The sequence below is a fragment of the Schistocerca serialis genome, chromosome 2, assembly GCF_023864345.2.
Source record: "Schistocerca serialis cubense isolate TAMUIC-IGC-003099 chromosome 2, iqSchSeri2.2, whole genome shotgun sequence".
Classification (NCBI taxonomy): Eukaryota; Metazoa; Arthropoda; class Insecta; order Orthoptera; family Acrididae; genus Schistocerca; species Schistocerca serialis.
In genome coordinates, this window is record NC_064639.1 from 1,037,923,163 (window position 1) to 1,037,942,385 (window position 19,223).

The 19,223-nt window shown below is 46.5% G+C and overlaps 1 protein-coding gene across 2 annotated transcripts in view; it reads right to left on the minus strand.

The window, feature by feature from the left end:
- Positions 1 to 19,223, minus strand: part of LOC126458459 (anoctamin-10) — a 317,839-nt gene that overhangs the window by 102,539 nt on the left and 196,077 nt on the right. For both annotated transcript variants that reach the window (XM_050095530.1, XM_050095529.1), the window contains exon 8: positions 13,209 to 13,367. In XM_050095530.1, the coding sequence (XP_049951487.1) occupies positions 13,209 to 13,367 (159 nt within the window). The remainder of the gene's footprint in view (positions 1 to 13,208; positions 13,368 to 19,223) is intronic.

A 19,223-nucleotide genomic window follows, 5' to 3' on the forward strand; every position in this document is an offset into this window, starting at 1 on the left:
GATACTGGGATGTCCCCTAGGCGGTCGCACGCCTGGAGCGCCGCCGACTGTGTGGCGGAGGTGGTCTTGATAATAACGGACCCTGAACGCATCTTGCCGAGAGCCTCGATTTCCCCGAAGATGTCCTCAATGTGCTGAACAAAGAACATGGGCTTGGAGGTGGCGAATGTCCCCCCATCGGTTCGAGAACAGACCAAATAGCGGGGGAAGTACTTCGTCCCAAGCCGGCGGGCCTGTCCCTCCTCCCATGGAGTGGCCAAGGGGGAAAGGGCAGGAGAACCAGGACTAGAAACGGTACCTTTTCTTTTGAAAGACTCGTCCGCAGAGCGACCTGATAAGTGTTGACGTTTCATCTGCGAAACGTCCGCCCCAATACCACCCACTCTGACCAGGGGCTCTCCCCACGGGCGCCACCCAGCCGCAGCAAGGGCCACCTGGCAGGATGACCATTGCCGCGAGTCCTGATGCCCCAAGGAGACGGGCATCTACTCCTTGGCCGACGTGGGGAGGGTGCAGCTCAGGTATCGGCAGTACGATCCCTGTGTTGTCAGGGGGCTACAACCTAGAGGGTACATGACGACCCCACCACAACGGGCTGGCTACCGTGCTGGATTTCTGGTGCCATGGAAACTCCATCATGATCGCTGGGGCAGATGGAGATGCACTATGGGCGTAACTTTGACAACCCATCAGGCGTTTAGGCCCAATTTGAGGAATTGTGGGTATGGTTACAACGCCGGTGCAATGCTGAGTGCCAAGGTCTTAGTGCACTTAGGACCAGTGGTACACCACGTAAGGTGTCCTTCCCCAAAAGGCTCGTACTTCAGTAGAATTTTGAAAAATGGAGGTCAAACCCCAAGGGGGACCATCACATGAAAGGCCGAAACGGTTGAAACTCCTTTTAGTCGCCTCGTACGGCAGGCAGGAATACCTCGGGCCTATTCTTACCCCGGACCCGCAGGGGGGAGCAGGAGCCCTGGGTGCGAGCGAATCCTGTCCCTTTTACAAATTTTCATTCACTGCTTCAGTCTGTATATGTACATCATGTAAGATTGAGACCTGAAAAGGTCTATGGAACGATGTAGTTTTACTAGCCATGAATGATGCATCTTTTCACACCACCCTGAAGGAAGATTTTCAGACTTACGTTCACATCAGTTTTTTCTAATATTTTAATATCAATAATAAATCCTTATACACTACTGGTCATTAAAATTGCTACACCAAGAAGAAATGCAGATGATAAACGGGTATTCATTGGGCAAATATACTGGAACTGACATGTGATTACATTTTCACGCAATTTGGGTGCATAGATCCTGAGAAATCGGTACCCAGAACAGCCACCTCTGGCAGTAATAACGGCCTTGATACGCCTGGGCATTGAGTCAAACAGAGCTTGGATGGCGTATACAGGTACAGCTGCACATGCAGCTTCAACACGATACCACAGTTCATCAACAGTATTGACTGGCGTATTGTGACGAGCAAGTTGCTCGGCCACCATTGACCAGACGTTTTCAATTGGTGAGAGATCTGGAGAATGTGCTGGCCAGGGCAGCAGTCGAACATTTTCTGTATCCAGAAAGGCCCGTACAGGACCTGCAACATGCGGTCGTGCGTTATCCTGCTGAAATGTTGGGTTTCGCAGGGATCGAATGAAGGGTAGAGCCACGGGTCGTAACGCATCTGAAATGTAACTTCCACTGTTCAAAGTGGCGTCAATGCGAACAAAAGGTGACAGAGACGTGTAACCAATGGCATGGTACCCCATACCATCACGCCGGGTGATACACCAGTATGGCGATGACGAATACACGCTTCCAATGTGCGTTCACCGCGATGTCGCCTAACATGGATGCGACCATCATGATGCTGTAAACAGAACCTGGATGCATCCGAAAAAATGACGTTTTGCCATTCGTACACCCAGGTTCGTCATTGAGCACACCATCGCAGGCGCTCCTGTCTGTGATGCAGTGTCAAGGGTAATCGCAGCCATGGTCTCCGGGCTGATAGTCCATGCTGCTGCAATCGTCTTCGAACTGTTCGTGCAGATGGTGGTTGTCTTGCAAACTTCCCCATTTGTTGACTCAGGGATCGAGACGTGGCTGCACGATCCGTTACAGCCGTGCGGATAAGATTCCTGTCATCTCGACTGCTAGTGATACGAGGCCGTTGGGCGTTCCGTATTACCCTCCTGAACCCACCGATTCCATATTCTGCTAACAGTCATTGGATCTCGACCAACGCGAGCAGCAATGTCGTGATACGATAAACCGCAATCGCGATAGGCTACAATCCGACCTTTATCGAAGTCGGAAACGTGATGGTACGCATTTCTCCTCCTTACACGAGGCTTCACAACAACGTGTCACCAGGCAACGGCGGTCAACTGCTGTTTGTGTATGAGAAATCGGTTGGAAACTTTCCCCATGTCAGCACGTTGTAGGTGTCGTCACCGGCGGCAACCTTGTGTGAATGCTCTGAAAAGCTAATCATTTGCATATCACAGCATCTTCTTCCTGTTGGTTAAATTTCGCGTCTGTAGCACGTCATCTTCGTGGTGTAGCTATTTTAATGGCCAGCAGTGTAGTTTCTGACATGTGTTTTTATATTCCCCGTATTTGCTTGTTCTTGTTGTATTTACTGCAATGTGCCTTAGCTTGTCCTACATATTATAGCTCTATCATCGTCTAGGATAGTTAGTTAATACTGGTAAGCACGGAAACAAAATCATCTCGAGCTACACTGTGGTCAAATGAAAACTCAATAGCAATGCGGACAACGGTAGTAACAACGCCGCGGCCCTGACCGAAGGCTTTGGTGACAGCTGTGGTATTAAACGAGACTCGGCCCATGTGCGCCCCGCCAGACCCTGAGGCCTGCAGTAACAGTAGCGTCAGCGCTGCGCGGCGCCAGAACAAAGTGCGATGCCCCAGCTGCAGCGTGTCTGTCGCGTCCCACTGCACAGGCAGGCGGGCGGGCGGCGCTCGGCTCGCCCCATTGTACAGGGGACGGGACGTGGCCGCGCCGCGCCGGAACGCGTCGCCTGCCAGCGACAATTAGCGCCGCCCCGTCAGCCCGCTGATGGCTCGGCTCCCTAATTGGCAGCGGCCCTCCCTCGCCCGAACGGCGACGTGACGCTAATTCGAATCCGCCCTGAGAGAGCCGTACAAACTGCCACTTCCCGACGATCTGATTACGTAATAACAAAAAAAAGACGACGACTTCCTTGTTACGGCATTACTCTGCAGGACTTGTCGATACCAATTGTCCTTCTGCACTGATAATCTGTTTAAATGGCTTCTCTCTCAGAATATAATTCGACTTTCGGAATTGGTATTTCCCATCCAGCGAAAGTAGCTCAGCACATGAGTGCTATTCCCGAAATGAGACAGTAAGGTTCAGTTGATGCGGATGCAGGGGGCCCGGGCTGGGGCCCGGGTTCGATCCCCGGCAGGGGAGTGGGTGTTGTGTGTCCATCATTAACTGCCGGCACGGTATCTCAGCGTGTTCGGACAGAGAGTTAGCTGCCCTCTGCAATAAAAAAAAAAAACTGAGTTAATGGATCGATGACGAACTGAAACGGGTGTCTTGCGACGTCCGCCCCAAGCAGATGCAACGAACGAAAACAAACAAAATGAGATTACACAAAAAAGGGGTCAGCGAGAGAGAATGTCAATCTTAAGGGCCCGGGTTCGATTCCCAGCTGGATCGGAGATTTTCTCCGCTCAGGGACAGTGTTGTGTTGTCCTAATCTTCATCATTTCATCCCCATCGACGCGCAAGTCGGCGACGTGGCGTCAAATCGAAAGACTTGCACCAGGCGAACAGTCTACCTGATGGGAGGCACTAGTCACACGACATTTTTAGTTGATGCGGATGTATCATTTGACTTCGTGCTGTGTGTCACGCTGTATTTGACACTTTCGCTGCTTTCCTCATGGCGTCGCCCTGTTATCGACCGACGCTGGTGGTACGTACGTACGTTTTGCAACTGCTGGGAACTATTTTATCGAAAACTGGCATTTTGAGGCAGTGGACATGTACAAATTACAGCTTGATGCTTGCAAAGAAGGAAAAAGCAACCAGACATTATTGATCTGTTCATTTGTACAAATAACGCCCTTACCGGTTTCGAACTGATAGGTTCATCTTCAGGCGGCTGTCCAAGTCTAGATGTACATTTATTGATGCTTTACGTTCGTTTCTGCGCTCTATTCCCTCTTGTGGTGAAGGTTCTTGTGTTGGTGATGCCCTCCAGTAAATAACGATGTTGGAAACAAGGTATTTAAGGGTGACTCCCTAACAGCGATTAATCACAATGTAAACAAATCTTTCAAGTTGGGCCGTTTTAGTCATAGTTACATAACTATATTAGGGATAGTTACGCTTAAGTAAGCAGTGTTAACATCTCTTTTCCTGTAGGGCATAACCATCCCAAGGATCTTTCACCCCAAAGGGAACAGAGAGAAGAAAAATAATGTAAAACGTCAACAAATGTGCGTCTAGACGTGAATAGCTGTCTGAAGATGAACCTGTCGCTTCGAAACCCTTAACGGCTTTAACTGTGTAAATACATAGCATTATCAATATGCTAGTTGCTGTTTTCTTCTTTGTAAGAATCAATCTGTAAATTGCTGGGAGGATGTAATCTTTCACAGAGTGTTCATGAATTGAGAACGAAAATTAATTGTATGGTACAGTTGCATGGAATAATGTAGAGTGTTGTTAGAATAAATCGAACAGCAGCTGAAATCCGTGAAAAACTTTCGAAGAAGTATGACTTGCGACAAGCCTTTTCGGTTTACTTGAGAGAGGTACAGAAATAAACTCTCAACAAAATACTTTCGGGTGTCAGGCCACTTCGCTATGAAACACTAAAACAAAGATTAAGCAGACATTAAGCAGAGATTTCGGCCGTCTTTGCAGTGGTCCTCTTCAGGGGGACGAAACTGCTGGGTTCCGCGTCTGGTCTTCCCTACAAACACAGCGTTATTTCGGTTATCTGGCGCCAGCATACGCCACATTTCGGTTTGTCACTAGACAGTATGAAGCGAAGATGCCTACTGAGCGGTACCAGTGTGGTAGCCTACTGCTCGTGCTTCTCTAGCAGCTGACTTGCAGACAGTAGCGAATCGGCTGACTGCACCCAGGGGCAACGTTTCCCTGCAGTAAGACGACGATGATCGATGCACCATGGCAGTTCTCTTGTTTATGATGGTCAACCCGAGTATTTTTTGGAGTTTCTAGCTGACGAACACACGCGGACTGTTAGAATGGGATCTCTAGTGGCCAGGCCACAGGCAACATGTAGCCATCGTGCCTGCTGGGACGTTTAGTTAAGACAACAGACGCCCTCACTCAACTGCTGCATTTGTAACTGCCCAGCAAGCAACGGATTTCCTAAAAACTTGTACATATCGGTCGAATTCCAGGTCGTTCGGTCTACCGATCATTCCATTACCGATATCGAAAGAAGCATAACGTGCAACTGCACAGGAACCAAGAGAGAACAATAAGAACAGAAGACCAAGAGATATTTGCCCGCCCGGTTGGCCGTGCGGTCTAACGCACGGCTTTCCGGGCGGGAAGGAGCGCCTGGTCCCCGGCACGAATCCGCCCGGCCGATTTGTGTCGATGTCCGGTGAACCGGCCAGTCTGTGGATGGTTTTTAGGCGGTTTTCCATCTGCCTCGGCGAATGCGGGCTGGTTCCCCTTATTCCGCCTCAGTTACACTATGTCGGCGATTGATGCGCAAACAAGTTCTCCACGTACGCGTACACCACCATTACTCTACCACGCAAACATAGGGGTTACTCTCGTCTGGTGTGAGACACTTCCTGCGGGGTCCACCGGGGGCCGAACCGCACAATAACCCTGGGTTCGGTGTGGGGCGGCGGAGGGGTGAAGTGGACTGCGGTAGTCGTCGTGGGGTTGTGGACGGCGGGGACGGAGCCTCTCCGTCGCTTGTACCTCCCCAGTTAACATACAGTACAATACATACAAAGAGATATTTGCCCGTATTCTAAAGGGAGTGCGGCGGGGATGCAATCTTTCTGCTTTATTTTTTGACCTGTAAATCAAAGAATCAATGACAGAAATAAACGAAAGGTTTAGCTGTGAAAGGATATCAATGATAAGATTTGATGGCATTGCTATCCCCCTTGAAAACAAGGAAAAATTACGGGATCTGCTGAATGAAATGAAATGACTAATGACTACTACACTCCATGAAATTGAAATAAGAACACCGTGAATTCATTGTCCCAGGAAGGGGAAACTTTATTGACACATTCCTGGGGTCAGATACATCACATGATCACACTGACAGAACCACAGGCACATAGACACAGGCAACAGAGCATGCACAATGTCGGCACTAGTACAGTGTATATCCACCTTTCGCAGCAATGCAGGCTGCTATTCTCCCATGGAGACGATCGTAGAGATGCTGGATGTAGTCCTGTGGAACGGCTTGCATTCCATTTCCACCTGGCGCCTCAGTTGGACCAGCGTTCGTGCTGGACGTGCAGACCGCGTGAGACGACGCTTCATCCAGTCCCAAACATGCTCAATGGCGGACAGATCCGGAGATCTTGCTGGCCAGGGTAGTTGACTTACACCTTCTAGAGCACGTTGGGTGGCACGGGATACATGCGGACGTGCATTGTCCTGTTGGAACAGCAAGTTCCCTTGCCGGTCTAGGAATGGTAGAACGATGGGTTCGATGACGGTTTGGCTGTACCGTGCACTATTCAGTGTCCCCTCGACGATCACCAGTGGTGTACGGCCAGTGTATGAGATCGCTCCCCACACCATGATGCCGGGTGTTGGCCCTGTGTGCCTCGGTCGTATGCAGTCCTGATTGTGGCGCTCACCTGCACGGCGCCAAACACGCATACGACCATCATTGGCACCAAGGCAGAAGCGACTCTCATCGCTGAAGACGACACGTCTCCATTCGTCCCTCCATTCACGCCTGTTGCGACACCACTGGAGGCGGGCTGCACGATGTTGGGGCGTGAGCGGAAGACGGCCTAACGGTGTGCGGGACCGTAGCCCAGCTTCATGGAGACGGTTGCGAATGGTCCTCGCCGATACCCCAGGAGCAACAGTGTCCCTAATTTGCTGGGAAGTGGCGGTGCGGTCCCCTACGGCACTGCGTAGGATCCTACGGTCTTGGCGTGCATCCGTGCGTCGCTGCGGTCCGGTCCCAGGTTGACGGGCACGTGCACCTTCCGCCGACCACTGGCGACAACATCGATGTACTGTGGAGACCTCACGCCCCACGTGTTGAGCAATTCGGCGGTACGTCCACCCGGCCTCCCGCATGCCCACTATACGCCCTCGCTCAAAGTCCGTCAACTGCACATACGGTTCACGTCCACGCTGTCGCGGCATGCTACCAGTGTTAAAGACTGCGATGGAGCTCCGTATGCCACGGCAAACTGGCTGACACTGACGGCGGCGGTGCACAAATGCTGCGCAGCTAGCGCCATTCGACGGCCAACACCGCGGTTCCTGGTGTGTCCGCTGTGCCGTGCGTGTGATCATTGCTTGTACAGCCCTCTCGCAGTGTCCGGAGCAAGTATGGTGGGTCTGACACACCGGTGTCAATGTGTTCTTTTTTCCATTTCCAGGAGTGTAGATATGACCTGAGAGTAAACAAAAGCGAGAGGAAAATAATGGTATCACAGGCAAAGATGCTAAAAGGAGTTTATTAGTATCGAACATTGGCCTCTAAGGGATTTCTGAGAGTGTACGTCTGCAGAACACCATTGTATGAAAGTGAATCATGGAGTGTGGGGAAAACCGGAAAAGAAGAGACGAACGATGAGGCAAAACGGAAGAAATGGCGAAACCCGTTTCATTGCTTACTTTAAGCGTCTCTAACAACAGGGACGGAGACGCCAAGCTTACCGTTGTTTGTTGTTGTTGTGGTCTTCAGTCCAGAGACTGGTTTGATGCAGCTCTCCATGCTACTCTATCCTGTGCAAGCTTCTTCATCTCCCAGTACCTACTGCAACCTACATCCTTTACATCCTTCTGAATCTGCTTAGTCTGGTCTCCCTCTACGATTTTTACCCTCCACGCTGCCCTCCAATACTAAACTGTTGATCCCTTGGTGCCTCAGGATATATCCTACCACCCGATCCCTTCTGCTAGTCAAGTTGTGCCACAAACTCCTCTTCTCCCCAATTCTATTCAATACCTCCTCATTAGTTATGTGATCTACCCATCTAACCTTGAGCATTCTTCTGTAGCACCACATTTCGAAAGCTTCTATTCTCTTCTTGTCCAAACTATTTATCGTCCATGTTTCGCTTCCATACATGGCTACACTCCATACAAATACTTTCAGAAACGACTTGCTGACACTTAAGTCTATACTCGATGTTAACAAATTTCTCTTCTTCAGAAACGCTTTCCTTGCCATTGCCAGTCTACATTTTATATCCTCTCTACTTCGACCATCATCAGTTGTTTTGCTCCCCAAATAGCAAAACTCATTTACTACTTTAAGTGTCTCATTTGCTAATCTAATTCCCTCAGCTTCGCCCGACTTAATTCAACTACATTCCATTATCCTCGTTTTGCTTTTGTTGAAGCTCCTTTCAAGACCTTGTCCATTCCTTTCAACTGCTCTTCCAAGTCTTTTGCTGTCTCTGACAGAATTAGAAAAATGGTTCAAATGGCTCTGAGCACTATGGGACTTAACATCTATGGTCATCAGTCCCCTAGAACTTAGAACTACTTAAACCTAACTAACCTAAGGACATCACACAACACCCAGCTATCACGAGGCAGAGAAAATCCCTGACCCCGCCGGGAATCGAACCCGGGAACCCGGGCGTGGGAAGCGAGAACGCTACCGCACGACCACGAACAGAATTAGAATGTCATCGGCAAACCTCAAAGTTTTTATTTCTTCTCCATGAATTTTAATACCTACTCCGAATTTTTCTTTTGTTTCCTTTACTGCTTGCTCAATATACAGATTGAACAACATCGGGGAGAGGCTACAACCCTGTCTCACTCCCTTCTCAACCACTGCTTCCCGTTCATGTCCCTCGACACTTATAACTGCCATCTGCTTTCTGTACAAATTGTAAATAGATTTTCGCTCCCTGTATTTTACCCCTGCCACCTTTAGAATTTGAAAGAGAGTATTCCATTGAACATTGTCAAAAGCTTTCTCTAAGTCTACAAATGCTAGGTACTGTCCATTAGCGACATCGAAAGGAGGATAATGTGCCAAGCTTACCGTTATTACTCGAGAAATAGGTCACTACCAGCCGCGTCAGACGCTGCCACTGCCTGATACCAAGGTGCAGCTTAGTATTACATCCAAAGCATTGATGCACAGCCTGGTGACCCGTTACTATATGCCGCATCACCATTTATCGCAAGAAGTGCTTAACATATCTTTCCCCACAGGCATCTGTATGTCCGACTTTTCCCTTCCCCCCTTCCTCCCCACTCTTCCCCACACGTGTGTGTTGTTATGGTGGAAATACAGGGAGACTAGTATACACCGGAACAGCGTTCACCTGCTCCTTAGAAGAATAGTAAGAGTGTCGCCGGGCGTAATGTCCGAATCTGATGAACAAATAACCGTAAACAATTTCTCGCGTCCTCCTCACAGAGAGGCTGCGGCGAGGTTTGGGGGGTTTACACTCCGGACATTGGCACGCAGTCTGGTGATCAGAAGATTTAAGACACCACTTCTCCATTTTCCGGTCAAATAGCACGGATAATTTTTTTTTCTCCACTAGGGTGCGTTAGCAAATTAGTCTACAGAGGCATTAATGACACTGAGCTGAGAATTGCCGATGACACTAATTCCGTCGGGGGCGGAAAAGGGACATCAATTGAACGGATTCGATAGTCTTGAAAAGAGGATATAAGATAAATAATGAATGTAAAGCAGGGTAATGGAATCCAGGTGGATTCAGTCAGGTGATGTTAAGGAAATTATTTTCGGAAACTAAACACAAAGTAGTAGATGAGTATCTCGCGAGCAAAATAAACGTGCGATATCCGTAGTAAAGAGAATATAAAATGTAGACTGGACATAACAAGAAACGCCGTGAACAATATTAATTTAAATGTTAGGAAATGTTTTCTGATGGTATTTGACGAAAGTAAAACCCGGCCACTGTTTCTGACGGGTTCTAGGCGCGTCAGTCCAGAACCGCGCTGCCGCTACGGTCGCAGGTTCGAATCCAGTCTCGGGCATGGATGTGTGTGATGTGCTTAGGTTAGTTAGGTTTAAGTAGTTCTAAGTCTAGGGGACTGATGACCTCAGATGTTAAGTCCCATAGTGCTTAGAGCCATCTGAACGAAAGTAAAATGTGACGATAAACACTTCACACAGGAAGTGAGGAGAATCTTTAGAAGCGTGGTGCTACAGAAGAATGCTGGAAATTAAAACGGATTATTAATAAATAAGAGGAACAAAATAACAACCACAACAACAGAAATGTAAGACAACGTAATGAAAAGAAGAGATCGATAAATTAGGAAACATATTGAGTCGTGAAGGGAACTTAGGTCTGATATCTGTGAATATATATATATATATATATATATATATATATATATATATATATATATTAGTGTGTGCGTGCGAGGGCTTAAAAATGGAGAGGCTTGAAAGCAGTAAATATGTTAGAGTGTGTACAGGATACAGTACTTACGCGGAGGTAGAGAGACTAGCACTGGATAGTTCACACCATCAGCACAGCACGCATGTCGTGCCATCACTGTAGTCCACACTGAAGAGAATGATTGTAGTTTAGTACTACAACCTCATGTGAAGCCCTATACGCACATTAGCAGTTTCACAAGGATATCATTTAGACAACCAGCATTTCCGACAAACTAAGGAACAATTGTACTGTTTCTAGCAGTCATCTCACGTCAGGACAAAATAAGGAAGATGAGACCCCGCACAGTACAGAGACAATGCTTTCTCCCCGTCACTCCATTTGTGACTGGAACAGGACGGAAAATGAGAAGCAATTCCGCCATGTACAGTAACGTCGCTGGCGGAATAGATGCCAACAAGGACTTGCTAAAAAGTAATGCCCCGAATTTTTTATGTGAAAACACTTAAAAGATTTTTTTAAATAAAGCAAACTTTATTAACATTCTACATGTTTATTCTTCATACGTAGATTTATTTTCATTTCTCAACATCGTGACCCTGGCGACCGCCACATTTCTCCCAAGGAGAAACCAGTTTGTTGACACCATGACTGTAAAAAGTTTGACATTGTTGACGGATTCATGCACCGTTTCATAACTATCATGTCAAAGTGAAGTTTTCGAAGGTGTTCTTTAAGTTCTGGAAACACTCCAAGTTCCGACGAACACGTTGAGTTTACCACCATCGTTCCCTTCATTACAAGCACGAACATTTCTGATGTCGATCCAATTATCACAGAACAAAGCTTCCATTCGCCTACGGAGGCACGTTTTACACGGTTAGAAATTCAGTTACAGTACGCAGTTCCTCACGTACCGACATAGTTATGTTCCACGCCGCCATGTTACACCCTGCAATTCGGAGCCCTCTAGCGGCAGATAGTTGCAGCTTGCGTTAGTGAAGCGGGAAATTCAACCAAGTAATATACGTTACTGGCCATTAAAATTGCTACTCCACGAAGATGACGTGCTACAGACGCGAAATTTAATCGACAGGAAGAAGATGCTGTGATATGAAAATGATTAGCTTTTCAGAGCATTCACACAAGGTTGGCGCCAGTGGCGACACCTACAACGTGCTGACATGAGGAAAGTTTCCAACCGATATCTCATACACAATCAGCAGTTGACCGGCGTTGCCTGGTGACACGTTGCTGTGATGCCTCGTGTAAGGAGGAGAAATGTGTACCATCACGTTTCCGACTTTGATAAAGGTTGGATTGTAGCCTATCGCGATTGCGGTTTATCGTATTGCGATATTGCTGCTCGCGTTGGTCGAGATCCAATGACCGTTAGCAGAATATGAAATCGGTGGGTTCAGGAGGGTAATACGGAACGCCATGCTGAATCCCAACGGCCTCTTGTCACTAGCAATCGAGATAACAGGCATCTTATCCGCATGGCTGTAACGGATCGTGCAGCCACGTCTCGATCCCTGAGTCAACAGATGGGGACGTTTGCAAGACACCCATCTGCACGAACAGTTCGACGACGTTTGCAGCAGCATGGACTATCAGCTCGGAGACCATGGCTGCGGTTACCCTTGACGCTGTATCACAGACAGGAGCGCCTGCGATGGTGTACTCAACGACGAACCTGGGTGCACGAATGGCAAAACGTCATTTTTTCGGATGAATCCAGGTTCTGTTTACAGCATCATGATGGTCGCATCCATGTTTGGCGACATCGCGGTGAACGGACATTGGAAGCGTGTATTCGTCATCGCCATACTGGCGTATCACCCGGCGTGATGGTACGGGGTGCCATTGGTTACACGTCTCGGTCACCTCTCGTTCGCATTGACGGCACTCTGAACAGTGGACGTTACATTTCAGATGTGTTACGACCCGTGGCTCTACCCTTCATTCGATCCCTGCGAAACCCTGCATTTCAGAAGGATAATGCACGACGGCATGTTGCAGGCCCTCTCTGGATACAGAAAATGTTCGACTGCTGCCCTGGCCAGCAGATTCTCCAGATCTCCCACCAATTGAAAACGTCTGGTCAATAGTGGCCGAGCAACTGGCTCGTCACAATACGCCAGTCACTACTCTTCATGAACTGTGGTATCGTGTTAAAGCTGCATGGGCAGCTGTACCTGTACACGCCATCCAAGCTCTGTTTGACTCAATGCCCAGCCGTATCAAGGCCGTTATTACGGCCAGAGGTGGTTGCTCTGGGTACTGGTTTCTCAAGATCTATGAACCCAAATTGCGTGAAAATATAATTACATGTCAGTTCTAGTATAATAGATTTGTCCAATGAATACCCGTTTATCATCTGCATTTCTTCTTGGTGTAGCAATTTCGATGGCCAGTTGTGTACATGACATATAATAATACACCAACCGATACTGAGAACAGAATAAAAAACTGGGACGAATTACTTTACAGTATGCCCCCGTAGATGCAGATATACATCACTGACTGTAAAAGTAGTTATTTTACGTGTATCACTAGCGCATAGAGCAAGCCAGGTTGGGGCGCACTCACCCTGAGGTTGGTCTGCCAGCGGGGAAACTGCGGCTGCATGCGGCCCGTGATGGGGTCCAGCGCCATCTGGCCGCGGAAGTTGGCGCGCGGCTCGTCCAGGCTCGTCATGTCGATGGTCCCCCAGGAGAAGGCCAGCTCGCTGCACCGCCGCTTCCACATCTGCCGAGAATCACCACCCGTCACTCTCTCATCTCCTCTATCCAGCTTCGGGAAAACACTCAGCACGAGCGAGAACATCCTTCTGGAACGAAGGGTTATTTGGTTTAAAGTCCCGTCGAGATCGAGGTCATTGGAGTCTAAGCACAGTCTGAGAATGTGTCAAGGATGGGGAAGGAAATCAGCCTTGGGCTTTCAAAGGAACCATCGAGGCACTTGCCTGGAGCGATAACGGAAATCACGGAAAACATAAATCAGGATCGTCTGATGCGGGTTTGAACTGTTGTCCTCCCGAATGCGTGTCCAGTATGCTAACCACTCCGCGACGTCGCTCGGTAACATACTTCAGGGCTGAGAGAGTCTTTGATGATACCATTATAGAAGAAGAGCAGCAGGTCTCAGTATTCAGTATCTGTACTGACATTCGCAATGTCAAAAGAAAATACAATTTATTTATGTGTATTTGATGGATTTGTGAGTACCAAATGTGTTGCTTTAGGAGAGAATCTATTTTCTGTAACGCCATTACGACAAATCAGGATTTCAGTAATGTGGTATCATACAAGGATCGTGTTGTCACTTCAAAGTTGGAAATACGTGTCGATACCACAGACATCAGCAAGGGTTCACTGCAATCCGCAGCAATGTACGGCAGGCGCTCCTGAAGACCAGCTCTACAGCGCCCTGAAGTTGAGGTCAATTTAATGTCTAGCATGCCGGAGCTAGCACCAGTTCGAGACCTCAGTTACAGCAGTCAGCATTATAGCATAGAACCAACAAGTTGCTAAGATTTCAGATGAACTTTTACTGTCCTTGAAGTTAAACATTGTAACTCAAGTGAAGAGTTTGTTAATTAGTGCATCTAGTGATGGTCTGCTAATCTATAACAGTTTTAAACTACCCAGTACTCCTGTGGCAAACGGTGTCCAAGTAAATCTTTTTTTCTGTTATGTAATAAAATGAACTAAAATTTCCTGTGTTCTAGCACTATGAACCTTCTCCCAGAACAATCTAAGAACCCACAGTTCTGACCGGATGGCAGTAGTTTCGCCTGGTCCCAACAAGCCACCTAAACGCGTTGAAGTAAATCAGTGGTAGAGGTTGAAAATTCTTCTATCGGATTTCTAGATGATGAGACGCCATCGATTTGGGGGGGGGGGGGGGGAGCGGTAAGGGGGGGGGGGGGAAGGAGTAGGGCCTCCTGTTATTCATTCCACATCCAGAAATCACGAAGCAAGAGATTCTCCAGTCTCAACAACAAAAGGAAGTGATTCGAATGTTGTTCCTTTGGCGTAATGTAGGTGCACCATGCGGTTCTCTTCTTCCCTCTCTTCTTCCCATTGCTTTTCTTGGTTGGCCTATATGTCAAGGCTCTGTCGGCACACATGGCAGACATGTCGTCGTCATCGTCTCCAGTCCAGAGACTGGTTTGATGCAACTCTCCATGCTACTCTACCCTGTGCAAACTGCTTCATATCCAATAAACTACTGCACACTACATCCTTCTGAATCTGCTTAGTGTACTCGTCTCTTGGGCTCCCTCTACAATTTTTACCCTCCACACTGCCCTCCAATACTAAAATGGTGACCCTTGATGCCTCGGAACATGTCCTACCAACCGATCCCTTCTTCTAGTAAAGTCTTGCCACAAATTCCTGTTCACCCTAATTCTACTCAGTACATCCTCATTAGTTACATGATCTACCCATCTAATCTTCAGCATTCTTCTGAAGCACAACATTTCGATCGCTTCTATTCTCCTCTTGTCCAAACTATTTATCATCCATGTTTCACACCCGTACATGGCTACACTCCATACAAATACTTTCAGAAACGACTTCCTGACACTTAAATCTATACTCGATGTTAACAAATTTCTCTTCTTCAGAAATGCTTTCCTTGCCATTGCCAGTCTGCATTTTATACCCTCTGTACTTCGACCATCATCAGTTATTTTGCTCCCCAAATAGCAAAATTCCTTTACTGCTTTAAGTGTCTCATTTCGTAATCTAATTCCCTCAGCATCACCCGACTTAATTCGACTACATTCCATTATCCTCGTTTTGCTTTTGTTTATGTTCATCTTACATCCTCCTTTCAGGACACTGTCCATTCCGTTTAACTGCTCTTCCAAGTCCTTTGCTGTCTCTGACAGAATTACAATGTCCTCGGCGAACCTCAAAGATTTTATTTCTTCTCCATGGATTTTAATACCTACTCCGAATTGTTCTTCTGTTTCCTTTACTACTTGCTCAGTATACAGATTGAATAACATCGGGGAGAGGCTACAACCCTGTCTCACTCCCTTCCCAACCACTGCTTCCCTTTCATACCCCTCAATTCTTGTAACTGCCGTTTGGTTTCTATACAAATTGTAAATAGCGTTTCGCTCCCTGTATTTTACCCCTGCCACCTTCAGAATTTGAAAGAGGGCATTCCAGTCAACATTGTCAAAAGCTTTCTCTAAGTCTACAAATGCTAGAAACGTACGTTTGCCTTTCGTTAATCTTTCATCTAAGGTACGTCGTAAGGTCAGTATTGCCTCCCGTGTTCCAACATTTCTACGGAATCCAAACTGATCTTCCCCGAGGTCGGCTTCTACCAGTTTTTCCATTCGTCTGTAAAGAATTCGCGTTAGTATTTTGCAGCTGTGACTTGTTAAACTGATAGTTCGGTAATTTTCATATCTGTCAACACCTGCTTTCTTTGAGATTGGAATTTTTATATTATTCTTGAAGTCTGAGGGAATTTCGCCTGTCTCATACATCTTGCTCACCAGATGGTAGAGTTTTGTCAGAACTGGCTCTCCCAAGGCTGTCAGTACTTCTAATGGAATGTTGTCTACTCCCGGGGCCTTGTTTCGACTTTCAGTCTTTCAGTGCTCTGTCAAATTCGTCACGTAGTATCATATCTCCCATTTCATCTTCATCTACCTCCTCTTCCATTTCCATGATATTGTCCTCAAGAACATCGCCCCTGTATAGACCCTCTATATACTCCTACCACCTTTCTGCTTTCCCTTCTTTGCTTAAAACTGGGTTTCCATCTGAGCTCTTGATATTCATGCAAGTGGCTCTCTTTTCTCCAAAGGTCTCTTTAATTTTCCTGTAAGCAGTATATATCTTACCCCTAGTGAGATAAGCCTCTACATCCGTACATTTGTCCTCTAGCCATCCCTGCTTAGCCGTTTTGCACTTCCTGTCGATCTCATTTTTGAGACGTTTGTATTCCTTTTTGGCTGTTTCACTTACTGCATTTTTGTATTTTCTCCTTCCATCAGTTAAATTCAGTATCTCTTCTGTTACCCAAGGATTTCTACTAACCCTCGTCTTTTTACCTACTTGATCCTCTGTTGCCTTCACTACTTCATCCCTCAAAGCTACCCATTCTTCTTCTACTGTATTTCTTTCCCCCATTCCTGTCAATTGCTCCCTTATGCTCTCCCTGAATCTCTGTACAACCTCTGGTTTAGTCAGTTTATCCAGGTCCCATCTCCTTAAATTCCCACCTTTTTGCAGTTTCTTCAGTTTTAATCTACAGTTCATAACCAATAGATTGTGGTCAGAGTCCACATCTGCCCTGGAAATGTCTTACAATTTAAAATCTGGTTCCTAAATCTCTGTCTTACCATTATGTAATCTATCTGAAACCTCCTAGTATCTCCAGGGTTCTTCCATGTATACAACCTTCTTTCATGATTCTTGAACCAAGTGTTAGCTATGATTAAGTTGTGCTCTGTGCAAAATTCTACCAGGCGGCTTCCTCTTTCATTTCTTAGCCCCAATCCATATTCACTTACTACGTTTCCTTCTCTCCCTTTTTCTACTCTCGAATCCCAGTCACCCATGACTATTAAATTTTCGTCTCCCTTTACTACCTGAATAATTTCTTTTATCTCATCATACATTTCATCAATTTCTTCATCATCTGCAGAGCTAGTTGGCATATAAACTTGTACTACCGTAGTATGCATGGGCTTCGTGTCTATCTTGGCCACAACAATGCGTTCACTATGCTGTTTGTAGTAAGCTTACCCGCACTCCTATTTTTTATTCATAATTAAACCTACTCCTGCATTACCCCTATTTGATTTTGTATTTATAACCCTGTATTCACCTGACCAAAAGTCTTGTTCCTCCTGCCACCGAACTACACTAATTCCCACTATATCTAACTTCAACCTATCCATTTCCCTTTTTAAATTTTCTAACCTACCTGCCCGATTAAGGGATCTGACATTCCACGCTCCGATCCGTAGAACGCCAGTTTTCTTTCTCCTGATAACGACATCCTCTTGAGTAGTCCCCGCCCGGAGATCCGAATGGGGGACTATTTTACCTCCGGAATATTTTACCCAAGAGGACGCCATCATCATTTAATCATACAGTAAAGCTGCATGCCCTCGGGAAAAATTACGGCTGTAGTTTCCCCTTGCTTTCAGCCGTTCGCAGTACCAAAACAGCAAGGCCGTTTTGGTTAGTGTTACAGGGCCAGATCAGTCAATCATCCAGACTGTTGCCCCTGCAACTACTGAAAAGGCTGCTGCCCCTCTTCAGGAACCACACGTTTGTCTGGCCTCTCAACAGATACCCCTCCGTTGTGGTTGCACCTACGATACGGCTATCTGTATCGTTGAGGCACGCAAGCCTCCCCACCAACAGCAAGGTCCTTGGTTCAGGGCGGGGGGGGGGGGGGGGAGGGACTAACTGGCTACCCGACAAAATATAACAACATTTCTTACATCATTTGTAAAGGGGATTGTATTATGACTAAATACCGACAAGGTCGAATATTTTAATACTCTAGAACTAAAATTGGACGTAAAATTTCCTAGATGTGTTGTATTTAGAATCATTTCCAGCAACAGTGTTTTTCTCCATGAGAATAATACTGTCACTGAAACGCGTAAAGCTTCTTCGTTTTTTTGCACTTTGTTAACACTTTCTTATATACCGTTCACTAATGTGAGTGCTGGTCCTACGTTCTGTTTTCAATGCCTTGCAATAGAAATGAAGAATTGAGGGCAATAAACCATAGGGATCATGCTGAAAGACTCTTCTGCGAAACACATATATTTCTGTTCAGGATTGCCTTCCAGTAGTTTATAGAGACGCTCTATAATGTAGCTCTCCTGTATATGCACTTTCGCAAACGGGTTTCTCGTTTTTTAGTCATCACATAAAGCATATATGTATACTCGACCCGTGATGAATAACTTGGCTTAAGTGATGCGAAATGGAGAGAGAAAGTTACTCGCTGTGCCTTTTGACATGGTAACTATTGTATCCTAACGGCTTAGCGGTAAGTAAAGAACTTTATATTCAAACATCCCTAGTTCGAATGTGATTCGCTTCTAGACTTTTTCTATCGCTTATCTCTCATTTATTAATGCTAAAAATCTCAAAACTGGGCCGTCTTTCGGATTCCTTAAACTGGATATCCTACAACTGGCTGGGAAAGTTTGTTCAGAGGCAAGGACACACCACTTACCACAACTATTCGGACCAACTTTAGAATTGAGAACAGACACACAATTTTATTCACGATTTTGGAGACGCTGATTTTACATTAGCGCGAAAACATTTGAAATGGAGAGTTTATAGCACGTGAGAAAAAATTCGTATCATTAAATTCGATGTTTTGCTCCTTCTTTTCAATCTCGGACCTATATCGCGCGAAACCATGTTGAAATTTTAATGCCTGTATCTAGAACTATTATGGGAGTTAAAGGCTGACACAGTGGACGTAAGGTAATAAGTTATAACAGCGACGATAAGTGGGCGCGCTGCGGAATGGCATATTTGCTTCAGCTATGTGTTACATTTTATGCAAGACTGTAACAACTTCGTCCTGATGTAT